The 22,402-nt window shown below is 40.5% G+C and overlaps 1 protein-coding gene across 5 annotated transcripts; it reads left to right on the forward strand.

Annotated features, from left to right (window-relative positions):
- The first annotated feature begins 11,140 nt into the window (after positions 1 to 11,140).
- Positions 11,141 to 22,127, forward strand: LOC111909829 (putative 1-phosphatidylinositol-3-phosphate 5-kinase FAB1D). Of its 5 annotated transcripts, XM_023905599.3 has the most exons (13): positions 11,141 to 11,368; positions 11,827 to 11,946; positions 12,154 to 12,311; positions 12,589 to 12,622; positions 12,726 to 13,238; positions 13,316 to 13,808; positions 13,925 to 14,689; positions 15,451 to 15,785; positions 16,763 to 16,889; positions 17,400 to 17,555; positions 18,442 to 19,617; positions 20,065 to 20,319; positions 21,691 to 22,127. In XM_023905599.3, exons 3-13 carry the CDS (start codon positions 12,221 to 12,223, stop codon positions 21,994 to 21,996), a joined length of 4,251 nt encoding a protein of 1,416 aa, XP_023761367.1. In that variant the 5' UTR covers positions 11,141 to 11,368; positions 11,827 to 11,946; positions 12,154 to 12,220; the 3' UTR covers positions 21,997 to 22,127. The 5 variants fall into 5 exon arrangements, with proteins under 5 accessions (XP_023761367.1, XP_023761366.1, XP_023761364.1 ...); XM_023905598.3 differs by lacking the exon at positions 11,827 to 11,946 and having other exon boundaries at positions 11,141 to 11,419; XM_023905596.3 differs by lacking the exon at positions 11,827 to 11,946.
- The last annotated feature ends 275 nt before the right edge of the window (positions 22,128 to 22,402 follow it).

Here is a 22,402-nt window from a genome sequence, read left to right on the forward strand (position 1 = left end):
GACCTCCGACCTATAAATAGAGTGCGAGATTTCCCAGAAAAATCACTCCAAAACCTTCTCTCTCTCTCATTACTTTCTCTCTCTAGCCTACCCTAACCCCCTAAGAGCCTAGGTAAACCCCCTAGCACCCGAAGGAAGCCCCGAGGCTCCCGGAGCCCCGAGAAAAGAGCCTTTTGGCTCGGAAACGCCGCTTCGACGAAACCTAGTTTTTGAGAAAAAACCCGTTGTAAGTGAGCTACGCCTACCTAATTTTTAATATAGCTTTTATATAATTATAGTAACGTTATTAGGACCTTATAATAATTAATTGAACTATTATTATGAGTTATATAAGTGTCTTTATAATATCTTTTTAACCACTCGCGGTACGGGGAATCTAGTTTGTGTAACAACCCGGATTCCCAGGTATTATTCATTCTTATAATTTTCGTGATTTGTGAGGAGACTCGGCGAGTTGGAGCTCAAACTCGCCGAGTATGATCGCGACTATGGGCACGGGTTCGCGTCTGGACTCGGCGAGTCCAAAAGTGGACTCGGCGAGTCCACGCTGTTTAATGAAACCCTAATTCCCTGGGTTTGGAGCCTATTTAAGGGCACTTATAGCCTCCCATTGCGGCTACCAGTCCTTTGAGAGAACCCTAAGAGAGCTAAATCGTTTTGGGAGAGAGGAAGTCACTTTTGGGCCTTTGTATTCCTTGTTTAGCAAGAAGAAGGTGGCAAGAGCAAGGAGGAGGTGAGATTCCAGCAGATCCAGAGTCCAGAGGCTTCATTTTGAGGTAATAGTTCGAACCTCCTTCAGTTTTAGGGTTGATCTTTTGAATTAGGGTTTTCTAACCCCCTTTGGAGAATAATTATGTGAAGCAAATGGTCCCTCTTCGAGTTTGTGCCTTGGATCTGGACTCAAAGAGATCCAGAGACCTTAACCCTTGGAGTTTTTTGGGTTATTATGGAGTTATTGGACCTAGGTTGTCATTTTTGGGACCAAATCTCCTTTTGATGCCTTGTGGGGGTTATACAAGCATCAAGTTTCGAACTTTACGTGACATTCATGCTTGGGAAGGCCAGATCTATGGTTTGGGGAAGCAGATCTGACCTCAGAAGGTCAATAGAGTTTGTGCATGGCATGAACTCACCGAGTTGTTCTTGAGACTCGGCGAGTAGGGTTGGGGTTTCACGTAAATTGTTCAGCGAGTAGACTCGCCGGGTTGGGGGATGACCCAGTGAGTCAGGGAGAGTCAATAGGGGGCTGAGTCAAGTCGGAACTCGCCGAGTTGTTCTTCAGACTCGGCGAGTTGAGTCGTGGTGGCTCCGCGATTCATGCCAGGTGGAACTCGTCGAGTTAGGGAAGTACTCGACGTGTCAATAGAGGACCCGAGGGAGTCAGTGAACACGTATAGACTCGCCGAGTCACTCTAGTGCACTCGCTGAGTCCAGTCAAAGTTAACCGTTGACCATTGACCATAGTTGACCAGTGTTGACTTGATAGGGTTAGTCAACCTTAGTTGTGAAAGTGTTACTTAGAGATATGTTGTGTTATAGGAGGATTATAGCTCGGGGGATCGAGCGCGAGTGATTTTCGGGATTTGCGAGTTATCGAGATACGCGAGGTGAGTCTTCTCACTATACTTGACCTCGAGTAGGTAATCAGAGTTATGTGATAGATTATTTGTATGGTTTATGTATGTTATGTGTTGTACCGCATTATTTCTATGTGATATATGTTGTGCATGTTTATAGAGTTGGAACCGGAAGGTTCACATAGATAGAACTAGAGGGTTCACAGAGTAGGGTCCACGGACCCACAGCGTTATAGCCTCGAGTGGCTAATATGTGTTATGTGTGGTATTTTGGGGAACTCACTAAGCTTTGTGCTTACAGTGTTTGGTGTTATTTGTTTCAGGTACTAGTGATGACCGTGGGAAGGCGTCGGCTTGATCAGTACACACACACGGGATTTTTATGTTATGAGATCTTGGGATTTTTATATGACATGGATTGAATTTCAAACATTTATGTTCTTATGAATATTAAATGAATTATGTATTTATAAAATGCGAAAAATTGTTTTGAAATTTACGGTGTTACAAGTTGGTATCAAAGCCTTGGTTTGAGGGATTCGAGTACACCTTCGGGCGTATTTGAACTCAAACTGAGAATTTGAGAAGTTTTTTCAAAAAGAGTAAAAGATTTTTGGAAAAACACAGAGCAGAGTTGTGTGTACGATCAGTCTGAACCCAAACGGTGATTTCCTAAAATACCCTCATGTTATGTGATATTGGTATTGATATGGTGTATTCTCATGCTAGAGTAGGCTAGGTACTCCTATTAGGACTAAAGTGGCCTGATTTGTGATGCCTTAGCCTAGGGAGAGGTGAGCTGCTATGAGATGCTTGAGAGTGAGTAGGTAGCAGCGAGGGGCTTATGAGAGATCTGTTAGAGAGTGGATTATGCATAATAGAGTACTTGGAACTTGGGATCCGAAGAGGAGGACTTGGGGTGTATTCTGATACGGTGCGGACAGTAGTATTGGGCCCGTACTACTAAAAGCACCAGGGCGGTGTACAACCCATGTAGGAATCTTTGGAATGCCAAGGATCAAGGAGGAATGGGTTGTCGAGTATGAGTATGCTCGAATGGATTCTAATTCATCGTATGTTGTATTTCAGAGGTAGATCATGGTGAGGACACGTCTTATGCCTGAGAGCAGTGGGGCCAGTGATGAGGAGATTCGTTGGATCATCCATGAGGAGGTGGCTGTGGCCATCAGGGCAGAGATACCAGAGATGTTCGAGTCTATTAAGACCACGTTGATTGAGACTTTCGCCGAGCGTTATGCTGCTCTTTCTGAGGCTGCTGTTGCAGCGGCCACCGCGGCTATTGCTGCCACGAGGCCGCAGGGTGGTGATGCGTTGCTATTCCGAGAGTTCAGCAACACAAAACCACCGGAGTTTGATGGGACCCAGGACCCGATGGCGGCTATGAGATGGATTTCTGACATAGAGGGGTGTTTCTTCACTTGCTCATCTCCTGAGCATTTGAGAGTTCGGTTCGCGCTGAACCAGCTTCGCTTGGGAGCGAAGGACTGGTGGAAGTTTGTGACGGCGCACTTTACGCCTGCTGAGCTTGCGGCGGTGACCTGGGAGAGGTTCACTGCCATGTTCCGAGATGAGTACGTTCCCCAGGTGGAGAGGGAGCGTTTGGCCCAGGAGTTTCTAACCCTCAAGCAGGGTACTGAGTCTGTTACGGTGATTACTAGGATGTTCCACGAGAGGGCGATGTTCTGCCCTGAGCACGTGTCCACCGAGCAGGCACGTATGAGCCGATATTTGAATATTTTGAGGCGAGACATTCGGGAGTTCGTGGCGAACTCCTCGTACCGGACATTTTCCGAGCTTCAGGAAAATGCTCAGAAGAGGGAGATTGAGCTAGAGACTCAGGCCAGGGAGGAGGCGGAGTCTCAGGGGAGGGATCGACGACCGACACAATCCCAGCCGGCAGCCAAGTGGGCCAAGCCCGCTGATCCCAAATCGGGGAGCCAGAAGGGCCGCACTTATGGAAAGTGCGGCAAGGGTCATGATGGAGTATGTAGAGCTGGATCTTGTTGCAAATGAGGCAAGGAGGGGAATATGGCCAAGGACAGCCCCAAGGGGTTTGCAGTGTGTTTTCACTGCAACCAGACCGGACACCAGAAGGCGGAGTGTCCATAGTTGCGGGGATCAGCTCAGGGATCTGCCCCTGCCGCCATCAGAGCTACCGAGAGTCAGCCAGTGAAGGCCGAGGCGCCGAGGGCACGAGGGAGAGCCTTTCAGTTGACCGCGGAGGAGGTCCGCGCAGCGCCCGATGTCGTGGCTGGTATGTATTATTTCGTGTATTTATTTTGATGTTGAGATATTATGCTTATATTATGTTATGCGTAGGTACTTTTCTTGTGAATTATGTACCTGCCTTGGTGTTATTTGACTCGGGTGCGAGTCGGTCTTTTGTATCTTTGGCTTTTAGTCAGCATATCAGTGTTAGTCGTGAGGCGTTGAGTCGGCCTCTAAGAGTTTCCATAGCTGACGAGAGGGTGATATATGCCACGGAGGTTCTCCGGGGGTGCGTGTTCGAGATTTTCGGTGTTGAGTTCCCGATTGATTTGGTTCCTATTGCGATAGGTGATGTCTGTGTCATTGTGGGCATGGACTGGTTGAGCAGATTTGGTGCGGTTATCGACTGCGAGCGACAGCTAGTGACCATACGAGACCCTAGTGGGGGAGTTCTTTCGGTGTACGGCGAGGGTACACGTATGACTGTTCACTATTTGGATAAAACCAAATTGTCCAATTGGACAATTTGGATCAGACTATTTGGTTCGGATATTCAGATTTTTGGATTGGTTTTTAGCAAAACCGAATTATTATTTTGGATTTCGGATTGGTTTTGGTTTATAAAATAAAAACCGAATAGTCCAAAAAAACCGAATTACAATTTATTATTTTGTTCTTTTTAATATATATCTTTAATAAGTTATAAATTTACTAAATTATTCTTTTAATATATTAAAATTTTTCATCAATTATAAATTTATAATACTTTAATATGTACTTCTTATAAAAAAAATTGTCTATAAAGTAGTAAACTATAATATATTTTTCTTGATAGTTATTTATAAGTTTTAGTTTACAACTAATTAAACAATATTTTTTAGTTTATATTATAGAGTAAGTTAATACTAAAGTTATATATTTGTTGAAATGTCTTGATTCTTGAAAACCGAATTGTACAAAACCGATCCAACCGAATTATAATTTGGTTGGATCGGATCGGATTCAAATTTATTTTGGACTATTTGGATCTACGTTATGAAAACCGAAATTAATTTGGATTCACTTGATCGGATCGGATTAAACCGATCTATCCAAATGAACACTCCTAGGTACACGTTCTGGGTCAGCATTTTGTTCGGCCGCTAGGGCGACGCAGTGTCTTCAGCAGGGCTGTAAGGGTTTTGTGGCGTATGTGATGGATACACGAGTGGATTCCGAAAGGCCGAGGTCAGTTGAGGAGGTTCCGATAGTGTGTGAGTTCCCGGATGTATTTCCAGAGGAGTTGTCGGGTGTGCCTCCTGTGAGGCAAGTGGAGTTCAGTATCGATTTGGTCCCGGGGGTTGCGCCTATCGCTAAGGTGCCTTATCGCCTTGCACCTCTAGAGATGCAAGTGTTATCCTCGCAGCTTCAGGAGCTGCTGGGAAAGGGGTTTATTCGGCCGAGCAGCTTGCCGTGGGGAGCACCTATTCTGTTTGTCAAGAAGAAGGATGGTTCACACCTGATGTGCATTGATTACCGGGAGTTGAACAAGCTGACGGTCAAGAACCGTTACCCATTGCCGAGGATCGACGATTTGTTCGATCAGTTACAGGGAGCATCTTGGTTCTCCAAGATCGATTTGAGGTCTGGGTATCATCAGGTGAGGGTGCGAGATGAGGACATCCAGAAGACAATATTCAGGACGCGTTATGGGCATTACGAGTTTGTGGTGATGCCTTTCGAGCTCACCAATGCCCCGGCAGTGTTCATGGATCTCATGAACCGAGTGTGCAGGCTGATGTTGGATCGGTCGGTGATTGTATTCATCGATGACATTTTGGTATATTCGAGATCTAGAGAGCAACATGAGGAGCATTTGAGGGAGATCCTCGGAGTTCTGAGATCGGAGAGGCTTTATGCCAAATTCTCCAAGTGTGATTTCTGGTTGCGAGAGGTCCAGTTCCTGGGTCATCTCGTTAACCAGAAAGGGATATTGGTCGACCCGGCCAAAGTTGAGGCAGTGATGAGTTGGGAGGTGCCGAGGTCACCCTCCAAGATCAGGAGTTTCCTAGGGTTGGCAGGTTATTATCGGAGATTCATCAAGGATTTCTCTAAGATCGCAGTACCACTCACCAGGTTGACCCGGAAGGGTGTCGCTTTTTCATGGGGCCCCGAGCCGCAGGCCTCCTTTGAGACACTTCGCCAAAGGTTATGCGAAGCCCCGGTGTTAGCCCTCCCAGAGGGGATGGAGGACTTTGTGGTATACTGTGATGCATCGATCTTAGGGTTGGGAGCGATGCTGATGCAGAGAGGGCATGTGATAGCATACGCATCGAGGCAGCTGAAACCTCATGAGGCGAGGTATCCCACCCATGATCTAGAGTTGGGGGCAGTGGTGTTCGCCCTCAAGATTTGGCGTCACTATCTGTATGGGGTTCGGTGCACGATATACACGGACCATAAGAGCCTGAAGTATTTGATGGATCAGCCCAACCTAAATATACGGCAGAGGAGGTGGTTGGATGTGGTCAAGGATTATGATTGTGAGATTCTGTACCATCCGGGCAAGGCTAATGTGGTAGCCGACGCCCTGAGTCGCAGGGCGGAGAGCGCCCCATTGCGAGGTGTATGTTTGCGATTGACCGTGATGGCTCCGGTGTTGGACACCATTCGTGGAGCACAGGCTGAGGCCGTGAGATCGGAGAACCAGAAGAGGGAGCGAGTTGTTGGGTTGGTATCGGAGTTTGTTACCGATGGTCGGGGGCTTATGACTTTTCAGGGGCGTATTTGGGTACCGTTTGTGGGAGGGGCGCATACCATTTTGATGGAAGAGGCTCATCGATCGAAATTCTCGATCCATCCTGGGGCCACTAAGATGTATTTGGACCTGAGGAGGGAGTATTGGTGGCCCTGTATGAAGAGGGATGTTGCGTGGTTTGTTGAGAGGTGCTTAACCTGCCGTAGGGTTAAGGCCGAGCACCAGAGACCGCATGGTAAGTTGCAGCCGTTGGAGGTTCCCGAATGGAAGTGGGAACAGATCACAATGGATTTTATCACCAAATTGCCAAGGACTGCTAGGGGAGTCGATGCAATTTGGGTGATTATGGACAGGTTGACGAAGAGCGCCCACTTCCTTGCTATTAGTGAGAGCTCCTCCGCAGAGAAGTTAACGGAGATGTACGTGAGGGAAGTGGTATCTCGGCATGGGATGCCGATATCGATTGTCTCAGACCGGGATGTACGTTTCACTTCCAGATTCTGGAAGAAGTTTAATGAGGAGTTGGGTACTAAGCTGCATTTTAGTACCGCATACCACCCCCAGACAGACAGACAGAGTGAGCGGACGATTCAGACGCTCGAGGACATGCTCCGGGCATGTGTGTTGGATTTCGGGGGGAGTTGGGATACGTACTTGCCCTTGGCAGAGTTTTCCTACAATAACAGCCATCATTCGAGCATTGGTATGCCGCCCTTTGAGCTGTTGTATGGGAGGAGGTGTCGGACCCCCATTTGCTAGGGAGAGGTCGGACAGTGTGTGATGGGCAGTACATAGATCGTGCTTCAGACGACAGAGCAGATCCAACAGGTCAGACAGAGGTTGTTGACCGCTCAGAGTCATCAGAAGAGTTATGCGGACAGACGCCGGTCCGAGCTTGAGTTTCAGGTCGGCGACTTTGTGCTCCTAAAGGTCTCTCCTTGGAAAGGAGTGATTCGATTCAGGAAGAAGGGCAAGTTGGGACCCCGATATATTGGTCCATTCTGGGTGGTCGCGAGGGTAGGCAGGGTAGCCTATCATTTGGAATTGCCAGCAGAGTTGGGGCAGATTCACGACACTTTCTACGTGTCACAATTGCGGAAGTGTATAGCCGATGAGTCGGTAGTGGTTCCATTAGAGGATATTCAGGTGGATGCGAGCCTGAATTATGCTGAGAGACTAGTGACAATCAGAGATCGGAAAATCAAGGTTTTGAGGAACAAGGAGGTACCCTTGGTTTTGGTTCAGTGGCAGCATCGGAAGGGGTCCGAGATGACTTGGGAGCCAGAGCGTGAGATGCGTGAGCAGCATCCGGAGTTATTTGCAGAGCGAGACTTCGAGGGCGAAGTCTAGTTCTAGTGGGGGATAATTGTAACAACCCGGATTTCCAGGTATTATTTATTCTTATAATTTTGGTGATTTGTGAGGAGACTCGGCGAGTTAGAGCTCAAACTCGCCGAGTATGATCGCGACTATGGGCACGGGTTCGCGTCTGGACTCGGCGAGTCCACGCTGTTTAATGAAACCCTAATTCCCTGGGTTTGGAGCCTATTTAAGGGCACTTATAGCCTCCCATTGTGGCTACCAGTCCCTTGAGAGAACTCTAAGAGAGCTAAATCGTTTTGGGAGAGAGGAAGTCACTTTTGGGCCTTTGTATTCCTTGTTTAGCAAGAAGAAGGTGGCAAGAGCAAGGAGGAGGTGAGATTCCAGCAGATCCAGAGTCCAGAGGCTTCATTTTGAGGTAATAATTCCAACCTCCTTCAGTTTTAGGGTTGATCTTTGGAATTAGGATTTTCTAACCCCCTTTGGAGAATAATTATGTGAAGCAAATGGTCCCTCTTCGAGTTTGTTCCTTGGATCTGGACTCAAAGAGGTCCAGAGACCTTAACCCTTGGAGATTTTTGGGTTATTATGGAGTTATTGGACCTAGGTTGTCATTTTTGGGACCAAATCTCCTTTTGATGCCTTGTGGGGGTTATACAAGCATCAAGTTTCGAACTTTACGTGACATTCATGCTTGGGAAGGCCAGATCTATGGTTTGGGGAAGCATATCTGACCTCAGAAGGTCAATAGAGTTTGTGCATGGCATGAACTCACCGAGTTGTTCTTGAGACTTGGCGAGTAGGGTTGGGGTTTCACGTAAATTGTTCAGCGAGTAGACTCGCCGGGTTGGGGGATGACCCAGTGAGTCAGGGAGAGTCGATAGGGGGGTGAGTCAAGTTGGAACTCGTCGAGTTGTTCTTCAGACTCGGCGAGGTGATTCGTGGTGGCTCCGCAATTCATGCCAGGTGGAACTCGTCGAGTTAGGGAAGTACTCGACGTGTCAATAGAGGACCCGAGGGAGTCAGTGAACACGTATAGACTCGCCAAGTCGCTCTAGTGCACTCGCCGAGTCCGGTCAAAGTTGACCGTTGACCATTGACCAGAGTTGACCAGTGTTGACTTGATAGGGTTAGTCAACCTTAGTTGTGAAAGTGTTACTTAGAGATATGTTGTGTTATAGGAGGATTATAGCTCAGGGGATCGAGCGCGAGTGATTTCCGGGATTTGTGAGTTATCGAGATACGCGAGGTGAGTCTTCTCACTATACTTGACCTCGAGTAGGTAATCAGAGTTATGTGACAGAGTATTTGTATGGTTTATGTATGTTATGTGTTGTACCGCATTATTTCTATGTGATTTATGTTGTGCATGTTTATAGAGTTGGAACCGGAAGGTTCACATAGATAGAACTAGAGGGTGCACAGAGTAGGGTCCACAGACCCACAGCGTTATAGCCTCGAGTGGCTAATATGTGTTATGTGTGGTATTTTGGGGAACTCACTAAGCTTTGTGCTTACAGTGTTTGGTGTTATTTGTTTCAGGTACTAGTGATGACCGTGGGAAGGCGTCGGCTTGATCAATACACACACACGGGATTTTTATGTTATGAGATCTTGGGATTTTTATATGGCATGGATTGAATTTCAAACATTTATGTTCTTATGAATATTAAATGAATTATGTATTTATAAAATGTGAAAAATTGTTTTGAAATTTATGGTGTTACAGTTTCGAGGGCCACTTGGGTTGCCCTTCGGTGTTCCATGTCTGGCCCCTGTCTGTACATAGTGGGTAAAGAGTATTGTCTAACTCTTATATAATAGTAATAATAGCTAGACTATTAATTAGTCTCGTTGAACATTAGACTAAACTCTAGTGATAATGATACTGGGTTTTGTCGAAGGAAATTGTTTTAAGTAAACGGAGCGCTGTCCGAGTACATAGTCACCACCTTATCAGGTGAGTGTATAGTATTTTTCATCTTACACATAGATATGAAGTATTTTATATAAATTATGTGTTATGTGTGCATATTATCTGTATACTTGCTGTCTATGCTGGATGAATAATTTTATACATGTTTTAAATGAATTAAGTTGTATATGGATTTTATATCTACAAAATATGTTAGGTAAAACATGAGTAGATGAATGATGAGGGATGAAAGCTGAAATAGAGGAACATTAGCAGTATTGACATTGCCCTATAGGTGAACATTGGCAACAATGAACCTAGTACCCTATAGATGAGCATTGACAGCTGCGCCACAACTTGTAGATGTTTTTGATCTACGATAAACATCCTAGCAGTTGCGCTCTAAGGATAGTATCGACAGCTGCGCCTAATAGAGAACATTATAACCCTGACAGTAGCGTCTAAAAGACAATACCGGTAAATGCGTCTCATAGAGAATGTTACAATTCTGGCAGCTACGCCTTAATGATAATATTAGCAGCTGTGCTTGACAGCTGTGTCATTGGCAACGATGGACTTCGTGCCGTTTCCTTAGGATGATCCCTAGGAATAAATGAACGAAGAATAGCTGATTCTTAGGGTAGATCCTTAAGAAGATAATGAGGATGTGTAATTGGGTTGATTGTTTGATGTTTAAACATAATAATTATATTATTGTGGGTTGAAAACCCTGTGTACTCACCAAGTTTCCCAACTTGACCCACTCAAGCTTATTTGTATCACAGGTGCCGATACGAAGTTACTCTACACCGAGAGATTTAAAAAAGATGTAGATCACTAGTGTAAATGAATGTAAGTTATGTTTATGCTTATGTTTATGTATTGACAGTGACATCCCAAATGTTTTAAACTAAATAAAAATATATTTTTTCAGAAAATGCTATGATAACATATTTATCATGTTTTTCTGGGAACAAATTTCGTAATATTTTTATTAAAAGAGGTACTCTGATTTTTATAAATCATAAACAAAATCGGTCTTTTCTGACCGTGAAAATGAAGATGTACAGCTCTATTGCTAGAAATAGTGTCCAGTCATTAACTGTTTTGCTAATATTTCTAATAATAATAGGGTCCTTTTGGATTGACCTCATACGTGTGCTTTAGCGACTTGTACATGTCAGAACCGTAGATAAGTTTCATCTATCTGCGATTCTGATTGCTAAAAATTCAATTTTGTTTTTTTGTTTTTGTTTTTTTTCTTTGCTATTTTCCATAAAATAATTAAGATTTTTGACTAAATTTTTACAATTTTCGGAAGTTGTATTGTATATTTATATTTTTCACCAACCACCCATAGCATATGTTAACCTGCCATTGATTCTGATTTTGAAAATTCTTTCTTCGGGGTTTGTAGAACTGTTCTTATGTGGGTCCACATCCGCCATTCTTCCATATTCTAACTTCCTTTCTCCTCATTCTCTCTCTTGAACAGAAAGTTAAGCCAAGAAGAAATCCATAGATAAGCAGTTGGGGGCTTGGGGTATTTGTTTGATGTAATGCTAGGGATCGACTTACAGACGGAGAGAGGTCACTATCTCATCCTTACGTGTTAATTGGGTTTCTATTTAATACTGGCAGGTTAACCTTCAAAACAATTTTCAATATTTACCATATTGTTTGTCACGATGGCATGATATGGTACAATGTTTCAGAGTTTCTCCTAAATTTTCTTTCAGTTTCCTGTTTGTATGTTTGAATTTGAGTATATTTCGGGCAAGAACGTTTAATTGTCGACCAACAAGTCAACAGATCAACTTCATCATCTTTAATCTCGCCTCGATTAATCAGTTACATCCTAGTTCAGATAGTGATCGGCCGTTCATCTGATTCGGGTTGATGTTGTGTTGTCGTTCTTTTCTAATTTGTTTTGTGTATTTCAGTCAAGTGTTGTGATATTGATTCTGGTATATGTTTGTTAATGATTTCACATTGCTACTCGAAATGAAACAGTAATTTGATTCCTGGTGGTATTTTGGTTGTATCAGGTAGGCTCGTCTTCTTCAATCTTAGTGATTCTTTTGAACATTGACTTCATGTTTTCCAAATTACGGAGCTTACAGCTAACCCTTCTTGTCAAATATAATTTGCAATTTCAAGTTGACTTAGTAAGAGAACTATTATATTTCTTTTTCTCTGTAAGAGGATTTGCATAATTGTTATCCAAACTACTTGTGATTTTGTTCCCTAGGTGACTTTGAGTATTGATCTAGGTTTTAACTTAGTAATTGATAGATGACTAAGTTAAACTTCCATAGAATTCACATTTTGCTAGGGCTTCCGGTCATTTGTAATGATTATTTCTTATGTTGCAGGACCCTTCATCTTTAAAGAGTTACTTTGTGATGCCAATTTTCTGGTGAAGGGGAAGAGTTAGAGGTAATGACGCATGATAGTTTGATTATTCCATCAGCTTCATCAATCAGCCCAGCTGTGTCTCTGGCAAAAACTGATAGCTCCGTTTCATATTACAGTAAGTGCCTGTTTTTTTTGACATACTGGAGGCACAACTTAGTTCAGTCAGATATATAGATGTGTCTTTTTGACTTAATACAAAAAGGACTCGATGGGCAAACTTCATTCAGACAATCTTTTTCAGTCCAAAAAAGGAATAGTTATCCATACATCACTGATGAAAGAAAAAAAAAACAAATACAGACAATTGTTGAAAAACACCTTTCCCTTGATTACATCACAAGTAACATTTTCTTTTTAAGTCATAAATAATCTGTTTGATTGTACTGTTTCAGATGATTATCTTGTGGATGTGCCCTCAAATGATAGGTAAGCTGATGGCCACACCTCACCAATCTCCTTTAAAATAAAATAAAAAAAAGTTAGATGGATCATGTATCTATTGCATAATCATATAATTGTTTACTTTTAGGTCCCTGAGAGAGGAATCAAGCAGCGGAATTCGTATCTTACAACAGGAGCATGAATCATGTGATGGAAATGGGGGTATTGATTCTCATATTTGGTTTCCCCCTGAACCAGAAGACCGAGAGGCTGACATGGAGGGTAGTATTGGCAATTATGAGGACGATGATGACGATGAAGAGTACGGTGATGGCATGAAATGGGGAAAGCCAAGTAATCTGAGCAGCCTTAGAGAAGAAGGATGTGGGAGCTTTAGGTTTAGAGAAGAAACAAAAAAGGCAATGGATGAGGTTATGAATGGGAAGTTTAAGGCACTTGTGGAGCATCTTCTTACATCAATGGGCATTTCTTGTTCTGGGAATGATATGGATACGGATACGGATACGTGGGTGGATACAGTCACAGCTTTATCATGGGAAGCTGCTTCATATCTGAAGCCAGATGCTTTTGAGGGAAAAGCAATGGATCCTGATGGATATGTGAAGATCAAATGTTTTGCGACTGGTTCTCGGACCCAAAGGTTAGTAGTACTAGTACTGGTAATTTCTGTCTTGTTGATTGTGAGTTGTGAATTATATTTGGTTTTATGTTTTGCAGTAAAGTTTTCAAGGGCTTAGTCTTCAAGAAACATGCAGCTCACAAACACATGCCAACAAAGTATAGAAAACCCAAGTTGCTATTGATCAAGGGTGCACTTAGTGTTTCTTCAGATGGACTATCATCCTTTGAGTCGATGAAACAGGAGAATGAGAGGCTAGATTATCTAATTGGGATGATAGAGAAGTTGAATCCAAATGTCGTACTAGTTGAGAAAACCGTTTCACGAGATATTCAAGAGTCTATCCTTGCAAAAGGGATGACATTGGTATTGGAAATGAAACTACACCGGTTGGAGAGAGTTGCTCGTTGTACTGGGTCACCAATCTTGTCCTCTGATATGCTGCTGCTGAATGACCAAAAGCTGAGGCAGTGCGAATCCTTTTATTTTGAAAAGATTGTAGAAGAACATGCTGCTCTTTGTGATAATGGAAAACGCCCTAAGAAGACATTAATGTTTCTCCAAGGCTGTCCCACACGAATGGGATTTACGGTCAGTTTTATATACTCTCTCTCTCTCTCTCTCTATATATATATATATATATATATACACTGTTACTGTTGCTGTTGATCCGACTGACTAATCCACACATACATACATACATACAGATTCTGCTGATGGGATCTCACAGTGATGAACTTAAAACCATAAAATGTGTTGTTCAGTTTGCGGTTGTAATGGCATACCATTTGATCCTTGAAAGTTCATTCCTTGTGAATCAACGGGCAATGTTATCCACGACTGCCCCGAATGGAATGGCTATATTATCAACTAAACCTGTGTTTGTGTATAAAGGTCTTGATATTCCTGTAGCCAGTGAGTCGAGTATGGAAACTACAACTAGTGATAATTTGATCACCACCATTGATATCCCCATCTCCAATGGATTTCTTCAAGAAAATGGGCCCGACAACTTGGGTCTAGAAGGGCATAGTTTATCATCTTATGAGCCATATGACCCAATTGTTCTCTCAGGGTTATCTTCACTCTCGGCCTCTTTACAGGAAGTTGTAGGGTACCCTCTTTTCAATGCTACCCCCCAAGACCAAGACCATGAGGAGGAGGAGGAGGAGGAGGAGACATACCTTGGCTATAACACCCCCCTTGACCGCACCGAAACCAGCTCTCCAGATACGGAAACAGAGTTGCTTCGAAGAAACTTGTCCTTAGAAACAAAAGATTCTGAAGAGCGTATGCAACGTAAGGATGACATTACTGCGGTTTTGGATTCCGAGAGCATATTAGTTTTGATGTCTAGAAGGAATGTCACAAGAGGGACTACGTGTAAGCAAAGTAGCTTTTCATGTATCAAGTTCTACCGGAATTTCGATGTGCCCCTCGGAAAGTTTTTGCAGGATAACTTACTCAATCAGGTTGCTTTAAACACCATATATATATATATATATATATATATATATATATATATATATATATATATATATATATATATATCTATTCTCTTCCTTTTTGGCTGCGTTTGTTACATGGATTGGATGTCTTTTGCACGTAAGAGAGATCGAGGGCGAGTTCCTGTCCCATCTTTTCAGGTGTGACAAAAATTGCAATTTTCCGTCCCAATGACATCAGCCTGGTGCATGCCAAAGGCAGTACAACCTTTTCTATTCTATCATTTTCTCTGTGCCTTAGTTCACAAGCTTCATGCTTTTACAAATAATACTTTGTTTTCTTCTGCTTACTTTCGAGTATTCTATCTTCTCTCCTAAATATGTTGGGGCTAAATGCAATAAATAGCAAAGTACTTCCATTCATTTGTTTATTATATTTCTTATCTTCGTTTCTTTCATATTACTAAATCCTACTTTTTAAAATCTACCCAATAATAGAAATAAAAGTAGTTTTCACTGCTGTAATTGAGTACATATTTTGAAGTACAATGTTCTAATAAGAAAGCAATTGAAGCTACAATGCTATAATTGGGTAGATTTGTTGAAGTTCAGTGCCTTGATAAGAAAAAGGAAAATTAAAACTACAATATTGTAATAGAAAGAAATGGAAGTAGGATGTTATAATACACATATGAGTGAAAGTATGTTGTTATCTCTTGCATTTTATTTAGCCGAATATATCATACCATAATTTTATAGTTGGCACTGACAGCTGTGAACCTATGCAGAAGCTTTTGTGTGGAACATGTAATGAACTACCAGAAGCTCATCTTTCGTACTATGCACATCAGAACAAGCAACTCACAATTCAAGTTAAACGTCTTCCTTCAGATAAGCAGTTGCCTGGTGAAAATGAAGGAAAGCTTTGGATGTGGAGTTGTTGTGGCCAATGTAAACCCTCCAATGGAAGCTTAAAGTCTACCAAAAGAGTATTGGTCTCCGTTGCTGCCCGTGGGTTATCCTTTGGGAAGTTCTTAGAACTTGGCTTCTCCAACCACTCTTCATGGGAAATACCATCTAGCTGCGGACATTCCTCTTATGCTGACTATTTTCACTTCTTTGGGTATGCACTTGTCCATTTTTCGACTATGTTTGTTTGATCCTTACTAGGAATTCGAGTTCTATGAACATTCTCCATTTTAGGGGCGATGAAAATGTATGCTATGTCCCTCATGCATGCTCGCCTTAGCGGTATACATGTGAAAATCCATATGTGAGGCATCACCTTCCTTCCTTGCTATGGGGACATTGTAATTTGTCTCCTCTATGGGACTGTTGGTGGTGTGTGTGTGTGTGTGGGGGGGGGGGGGGGGGGGTAGGAGTGGTCAGTGGTGTATACCCTATTTTTATTGTGTAGAATTCTTACCATAATATGCTGATTTGACAGAAATTCAATTTTTTGTCTCATACGCGATACAAAGAAGGGTAAAGGTCACCGCTGAGCCCTAGTGCTCTCTCTGGTAATGGGGAAGGAAAATCATAATGTACCTAGTGCATGGAACATACTATGCTTGAAGCTGAGACCACACTTAATAGATTCTCACCTCTTTACTTCTGGGGCAACCAAGCGTATGCAATAGATAATCATATAGTGAAATAGTGGTTTGAAAATGTCATTATTCTAAAACTAGGAAGTTATCTATGGTACACCTTAAACCATTACTTTTTTGCAATTAGAACTAACCTAACTGACTAACTCGGGGAATATATATATATATATATATATATATATATATATATATATATATATATATACACACACACACATACATACATGTCCATGTCCATATTCTGTAAGGGCTTTTTGCCCAGCGGTATCAGGTATTGCCCTCCTTCCTTGTGGTCTAGGGTTCAAGTCCTGTTAGGGACATAGGTGGATTTAGGAGTAACTTAGGTAGGAGTAGAGTAGATTTGGCATTCTAAAAAGTATATGTACATATACATATATACATATAGATATCCATATGCATATACATGTTTATGTATATGTATATATGCATATATTTATATTTTCTGATAAGATGGTTGTGAAACTTGCAGATCAGGCTCCATGGTTGCAATGTTTAGATACTCAACAGTGGCTACTTACTCTGTATCTCTGCCGCATTGGAAGGTCGAGTTTACCAATTCAATAGAAAGAGATTTTCTTAAAGAAGAAGTTGCGGATGTATGTATATTCATAAGTAGTTTATTGGCTTAGTGTTGAAAGTTGCATATGTAATTTTTTTTTAGCTTTGGTCTAGCCAGTTAATAACTTGTTAATAGCGATTAAACCATTATACTTATTTTGACCTTCAAAAATCAGTTTTCCCAGTTACATGGTTTTGATATAATGGGAGAAAAAATAATACAGAAAAGCACAACTTACTTTCATCATTCTATCAGTCTAGCCATTGAACTATTACTTTTTCATCGATTTAGCCACTGAACTGTTATTATATAATCATAAAAACTAATAGCTCAATTTGATAAAATAGTGAAAGTACGTTGTGTTTTTTTTCTTTGACCTTTTAAAATTGATTTTCTTCAACGGTTAAAAGAGTAAAAAGGTTGAATCATTGCGTGAAGTAGTTAAATGGCTAGATAGATTAAATGATGAAATTACGTTGTGCTTTACTGTATTTTGGCTTATATTATCTGCAGTCATTTAATAAAATTTAACTTTTGGGGTGTGAAGGTGTACCAGGAAGGGCAATCAGTGTTTGCTGAGGTTGAGAACTCCCTGAAGAAGATGGAAGACAAGTTTGGTGGATCAACACTGAACATTCAAGGATCATGTAAAAGATTCTCTGACATCAAAGAGATGTTGAATAAAGAGCAAGATGAATATGAGGTTGGTTACTTTCTCATCACTCATAGATAAATGATAGATCTCATTTCATTGGGTGTTTTGTTACTCTATCTAAGCCCTACAAAGGCTGCACTTGTTACACTGGACAGAATTGGATATATATAACACACATATCTAAACCCAAAGTCATGGCTTGTGAGAAGCACCAACCACCTTTTCAAGGAAAGTGTGACAAGTTATCTCATGAAAAATCTGATACTTGAAGAAAACCATATCATCTCTACAATCATAATGTATCCCCAAAAACCAAAGGAGGAGTTTTTGAAGCATCAACCTCAAGTCCTTATAAGTAATAAGAAAATCATGATCACAAAAATTCCAATGTGAATTGGGCTCCTTGCTATGTACATGATTTACATCTCAAATGGCAGGCGCATGTGGGTGTTGCTAGAAGAATAATACAATGTAGATGTTCTGACACTAAGACGTGCTATTATCCAGTAATCATGCTCCCAAAGTCTTCCTATGAGGAATATTAACACCAATATGTATCCCGTTATATATACTTAAGCGCATACTTTTCCTATTGCATACGCATTTGTTCCTTCTGTTTAGAAGTCATGCTGAATAAGAAAGACTCTTGTCATTAGAATTTTTTGCCAATGACAAAAAACTAAAAAAAGCTTAACCACTTAATTTAATTATAAATCTACCCAATTGTAGCAACGCCATCCAAATACAAGGAAAATTTTCACTGCTGTATTAGAGTAGATTTTCCAAAGTCTAATAATAATTGGGTAGAGTACAACTACAATCAATGTCTTGCTAAGAAAATATGAAATTACAGTGTTGTGATAGAGAGAAATGTTTTTTTTTTTTTTATTTTTTTTATTTTTACGTTGTTTGAATCGTCCATCTAATACTATAGGTTAACATGAAGAAGTTGAGTGAAAGCACGAGCATGACTAAATGGCTGTACAAGCCTCTGCACTTGAATTACATACAATGGGAGGTTTTACTTCGTTCATACATCTGGGATGAGCGCATCCATTCACTCCTTTCATCCAATCTTATTAGAGTAACTGTTGACCCCCAAACCGTCCGTGAATCACAGCGGCCTCATCTTCAGGAGAAAGATACCACCACCATCAGCATCACTGAAAATGGTGAACCGGTTTCTGATAATATCAAAATCTATACACATACACCCGAACCCAGAGAAGCAAATGGCTTATCAGTTCAACCAATCACAACCGAAGCTGTTGTTGATGATGAAAATGGTGGAGTTTCTTCGGCTTTTTCATCGAAATCAGCCGATCCCAAAGGGTGGATGTGGACACCATTCTCGCATATTGAAAGCATTTATGTGAAGGATCTCCACAGAGGGTACTTGCCCAAATATGAAGCTTCCGGATCCAGCAGAATACACAAAATGATTACCCAGTCCCAAGGCGAAGAGGGCTCAAAGATTCATTTCCCATTGGGATTGGGTACAGAAAATCTTCTTATGGTATCGGATTATGAAGACGAGTTATCAAGTATGATAGCATGTGCGTTGGCTTTTCTAAAGGACGGAAATAGTAATACATCATTGGAATTTGCAAGTGACGATTCAAAATCATACGAAAGTTTACCAAAAATGTTGTCTTTGAGTTCCCCAAATTGGTCTTCCTTTACCTCCATGGATTCCGATGTAGAAGACTCCCGTTTTTCGAGCTTTGATGGGTTGGAATTGCTGGATTCTGTTGCTGCTAATTCCAGGTATCTTCACCCTGTGATTTCCATGGGAAGATTAGCCAACAGATCTAAATATTCGGTAGCTTGTTTATTTGCCAAAGATTTTCTCGATCTTCGTGGTCAATGTGGTTTATCTGAGCTTGATTACATTTCTTCATTAAGCCGTTGTAAGCATTGGGATGCCAAAGGTGGAAAGAGTAAATCTTTCTTTGCTAAAACTCTTGATGACCGCTTCATTATTAAGGAAATTAAGAAAACCGAGTTTTACTCCTTTCTTGAATTTGCTTCTCACTATTTTGGGTACATGAATCAGTGTTTTAAACTTGGAAATCAGACATGCCTCGCCAAAATTCTTGGTATTTATCAGGTTTGTTTTTTTTTTCTTCTTCTTCCAGGTTTTCTACTTTTAGTTATTTGGGCTAAATGCAAGAGATGGCCGTTTGCCTTTTTTCAGTTCTTTCTATTTTCTGATTTCTTTTTTCTTATCTAGGCATTGTACTTTGAAAATCTATCCAACTATAGCATTTGTTTTTTCATATCTGAAATTATACTTTGTTAAAATTGCTTTGTACATGGATGACACTGCTATATTTGGGTACAACTTTAAAGTGCAATGATGTAATAGGAACAAGTGAAAATAGTATGTTATAATAAACAAATCAACAATGAACAACCTACTTTGATGAAGCTGTTGCTTTTAAACCATTGAAATATTTTGAAAGTAAATAGTTTATAGTGTGGAAAGTAGATGATAAGTAGGTAGTGGTATTCTTTGTGGATGGAAATGGGGGGTTATATGATATATGGAATGCAGGTAAAGAAAAGAAAGAGTGGGGCTAAACATGATCTAATGGTGATGGAGAACATTAGTTATGGGAGAAAAATTACGCGGCAGTATGATCTGAAAGGAGCTCTGTATGCCCGTTTCAATGCTGTTGTTGATGGTACAGGAGACGTTCTTTTGGACCAAAACTTTGTAAATGACATGAATGTGTCTCCTTTATACGTTAATACAAAAGCAAAGCGGAATCTGCAACGCGCTGTGTGGAACGATACTGCCTTCCTCAATGTCAGTCAGTATCCCCTTACTTTTTCATTTATGCCACTTAGGCCTTGTTTATCTCCATAAAAATGTATTTTAGATGGCCCACTTCCAATTGGGGAAATGGAAGTGACCAAAAAATTTGCAACCTCTCTCTATATACCTTCATGGATTAAGTTTCCTCCGCATTAAGTCAAAAAGAAAGAGCACGAGCTGTTTCTTTTTGACTTAATACAAAAAGACTCATCCCCACTAAGTCCTAGCTTTTTGCAATTTTACCCTCATTATTTCTTTTCCTTGCATTTCCAAAGTTTGTGTCCATTTTCTCAAATATTTTTTTAACACTAGTCATGCACACACCTACACAGAAACTGCTTCTTTTTTTTTTTTTTTTTCGTTTTCTTCTAAACAACATAATTTACTGCTTCCCTTTCCCATCATTAAGAATATTGTTTTGCCAGTAATATAATATGATGAGCAGGCACCATACTTTTTAAAATATCTGTTACCAGTCTTCTCTTAGAAGTAATTGTGGCAGTTGAATCTGAAAAGTATTTCATGCTTTTGACTTGAAACATGGCTGATGGAGACCGTTTTTGCTATTTGTCAAATATCTAAACTAAAAGATTTAGATAATACAAAGTATAGGAAAATATTGGTCACCAGTTTATTTGTAATACTTATACGGGCAATGTGCTTTATTTTTAACCCACAATAGCAACACCTATAATAAGAACGTACTTACATTTTTACCAATCTAATCAATATTCAACACAAAACCTGAAAAATGCTTAATAGTTTCAATTTACAAATTAAGGAATGTAAGTACGTTGCTATTATGGATAAGAAGTTCTAAGTACATTGCTAATATGTGTAAAGTAACGTAAGTATGTTGCTATTATAGGATTATATATATTTTATGTGCAAAGTAATATAAGTATGTTGTTATTGTTGATTTATATATTGCTATTAAAAAAGTGCATTGCTATTATTGTTAAAAAATGTACGTAGATTTTGCTATTATGAAAAAAGAAACATAAGTAGTTGCTATTTTGGTTAAAAAAATAAAGTATGTTGCTTATATTGACAAAAAGTGTAAAATACGTTGCTATTTCTATCCACTGTTAATATGTGACAAAAGTTGGACCGCAGCAGTCGCAATACAGAGTAGGAATTAGGCCGTGTAATTTTTCTTCCAGTTAAGTGTGGTCTGGATAAAGTGGTTTGTGTGAAAAATGTGTGAGAATTAGACCCATGACTTTCTGCATTAAATAAAACTTTCTGCATTACTCATATGTGATATGTAGATATAGAATAGATGTTGATCAAGGAAAAAAGTAACAGAAGCTTAGAATTGATTAATAATAAATGATATTTTATTGTTTTTGATATATTCAGTCGATCAATGTGATGGACTATTCATTATTGGTTGGAGTGGACGTGGAAGAAAAGGAGCTGGTATGCGGCATAATCGATTACGTGCGGCAATATACTTGGGACAAACAGCTGGAGAACTGGGTGAAGTCCTTTGTGGTCCCCAAAAACCAGTTGCCTACCATAATCTCTCCAAAAGAATACAAAAAAAGATTCCGAAAGTTCATTGACACCCACTTTTTCAGTGTCCCTGATGACTGGTGTTCTCAAAGACCCTCCAACCGCTGCACCCTTTGTGGTTCCAACACCCCAAACCCAAAGATGAAATGAAAACTTGTTATTAAATTTTGGATGCATATACATCACCATGAACCATCAACGCTGAACGCCACCCCATCCATTCTGCACCTTTTTAGCAAATTTCTGGGGATAATATGTATTAGTTTTTAAGTGCCGGGAAATTCACCAGCTGGTAGCTTATATATATATATATATATATATATATATATATATATATATATATATATATATATATATATATATATATATATATATATATATATATATATATATATATATATATATATATGTTGTACAAATGTTACGTTGGAAAGAGTTGTGTGTTTGTTTGCAATGAATGACAAAAAGTTTAAAACCACCACTTTTTCCCTACATTATCAAGCCATACTCTAAAAGGAAGGATCCATAAATAAAACCACTAACGAATGAGTCAATA

This window comes from Lactuca sativa, chromosome 4 (assembly GCF_002870075.4).
Source record: "Lactuca sativa cultivar Salinas chromosome 4, Lsat_Salinas_v11, whole genome shotgun sequence".
In the NCBI taxonomy this organism is placed as follows: Eukaryota; Viridiplantae; Streptophyta; class Magnoliopsida; order Asterales; family Asteraceae; genus Lactuca; species Lactuca sativa.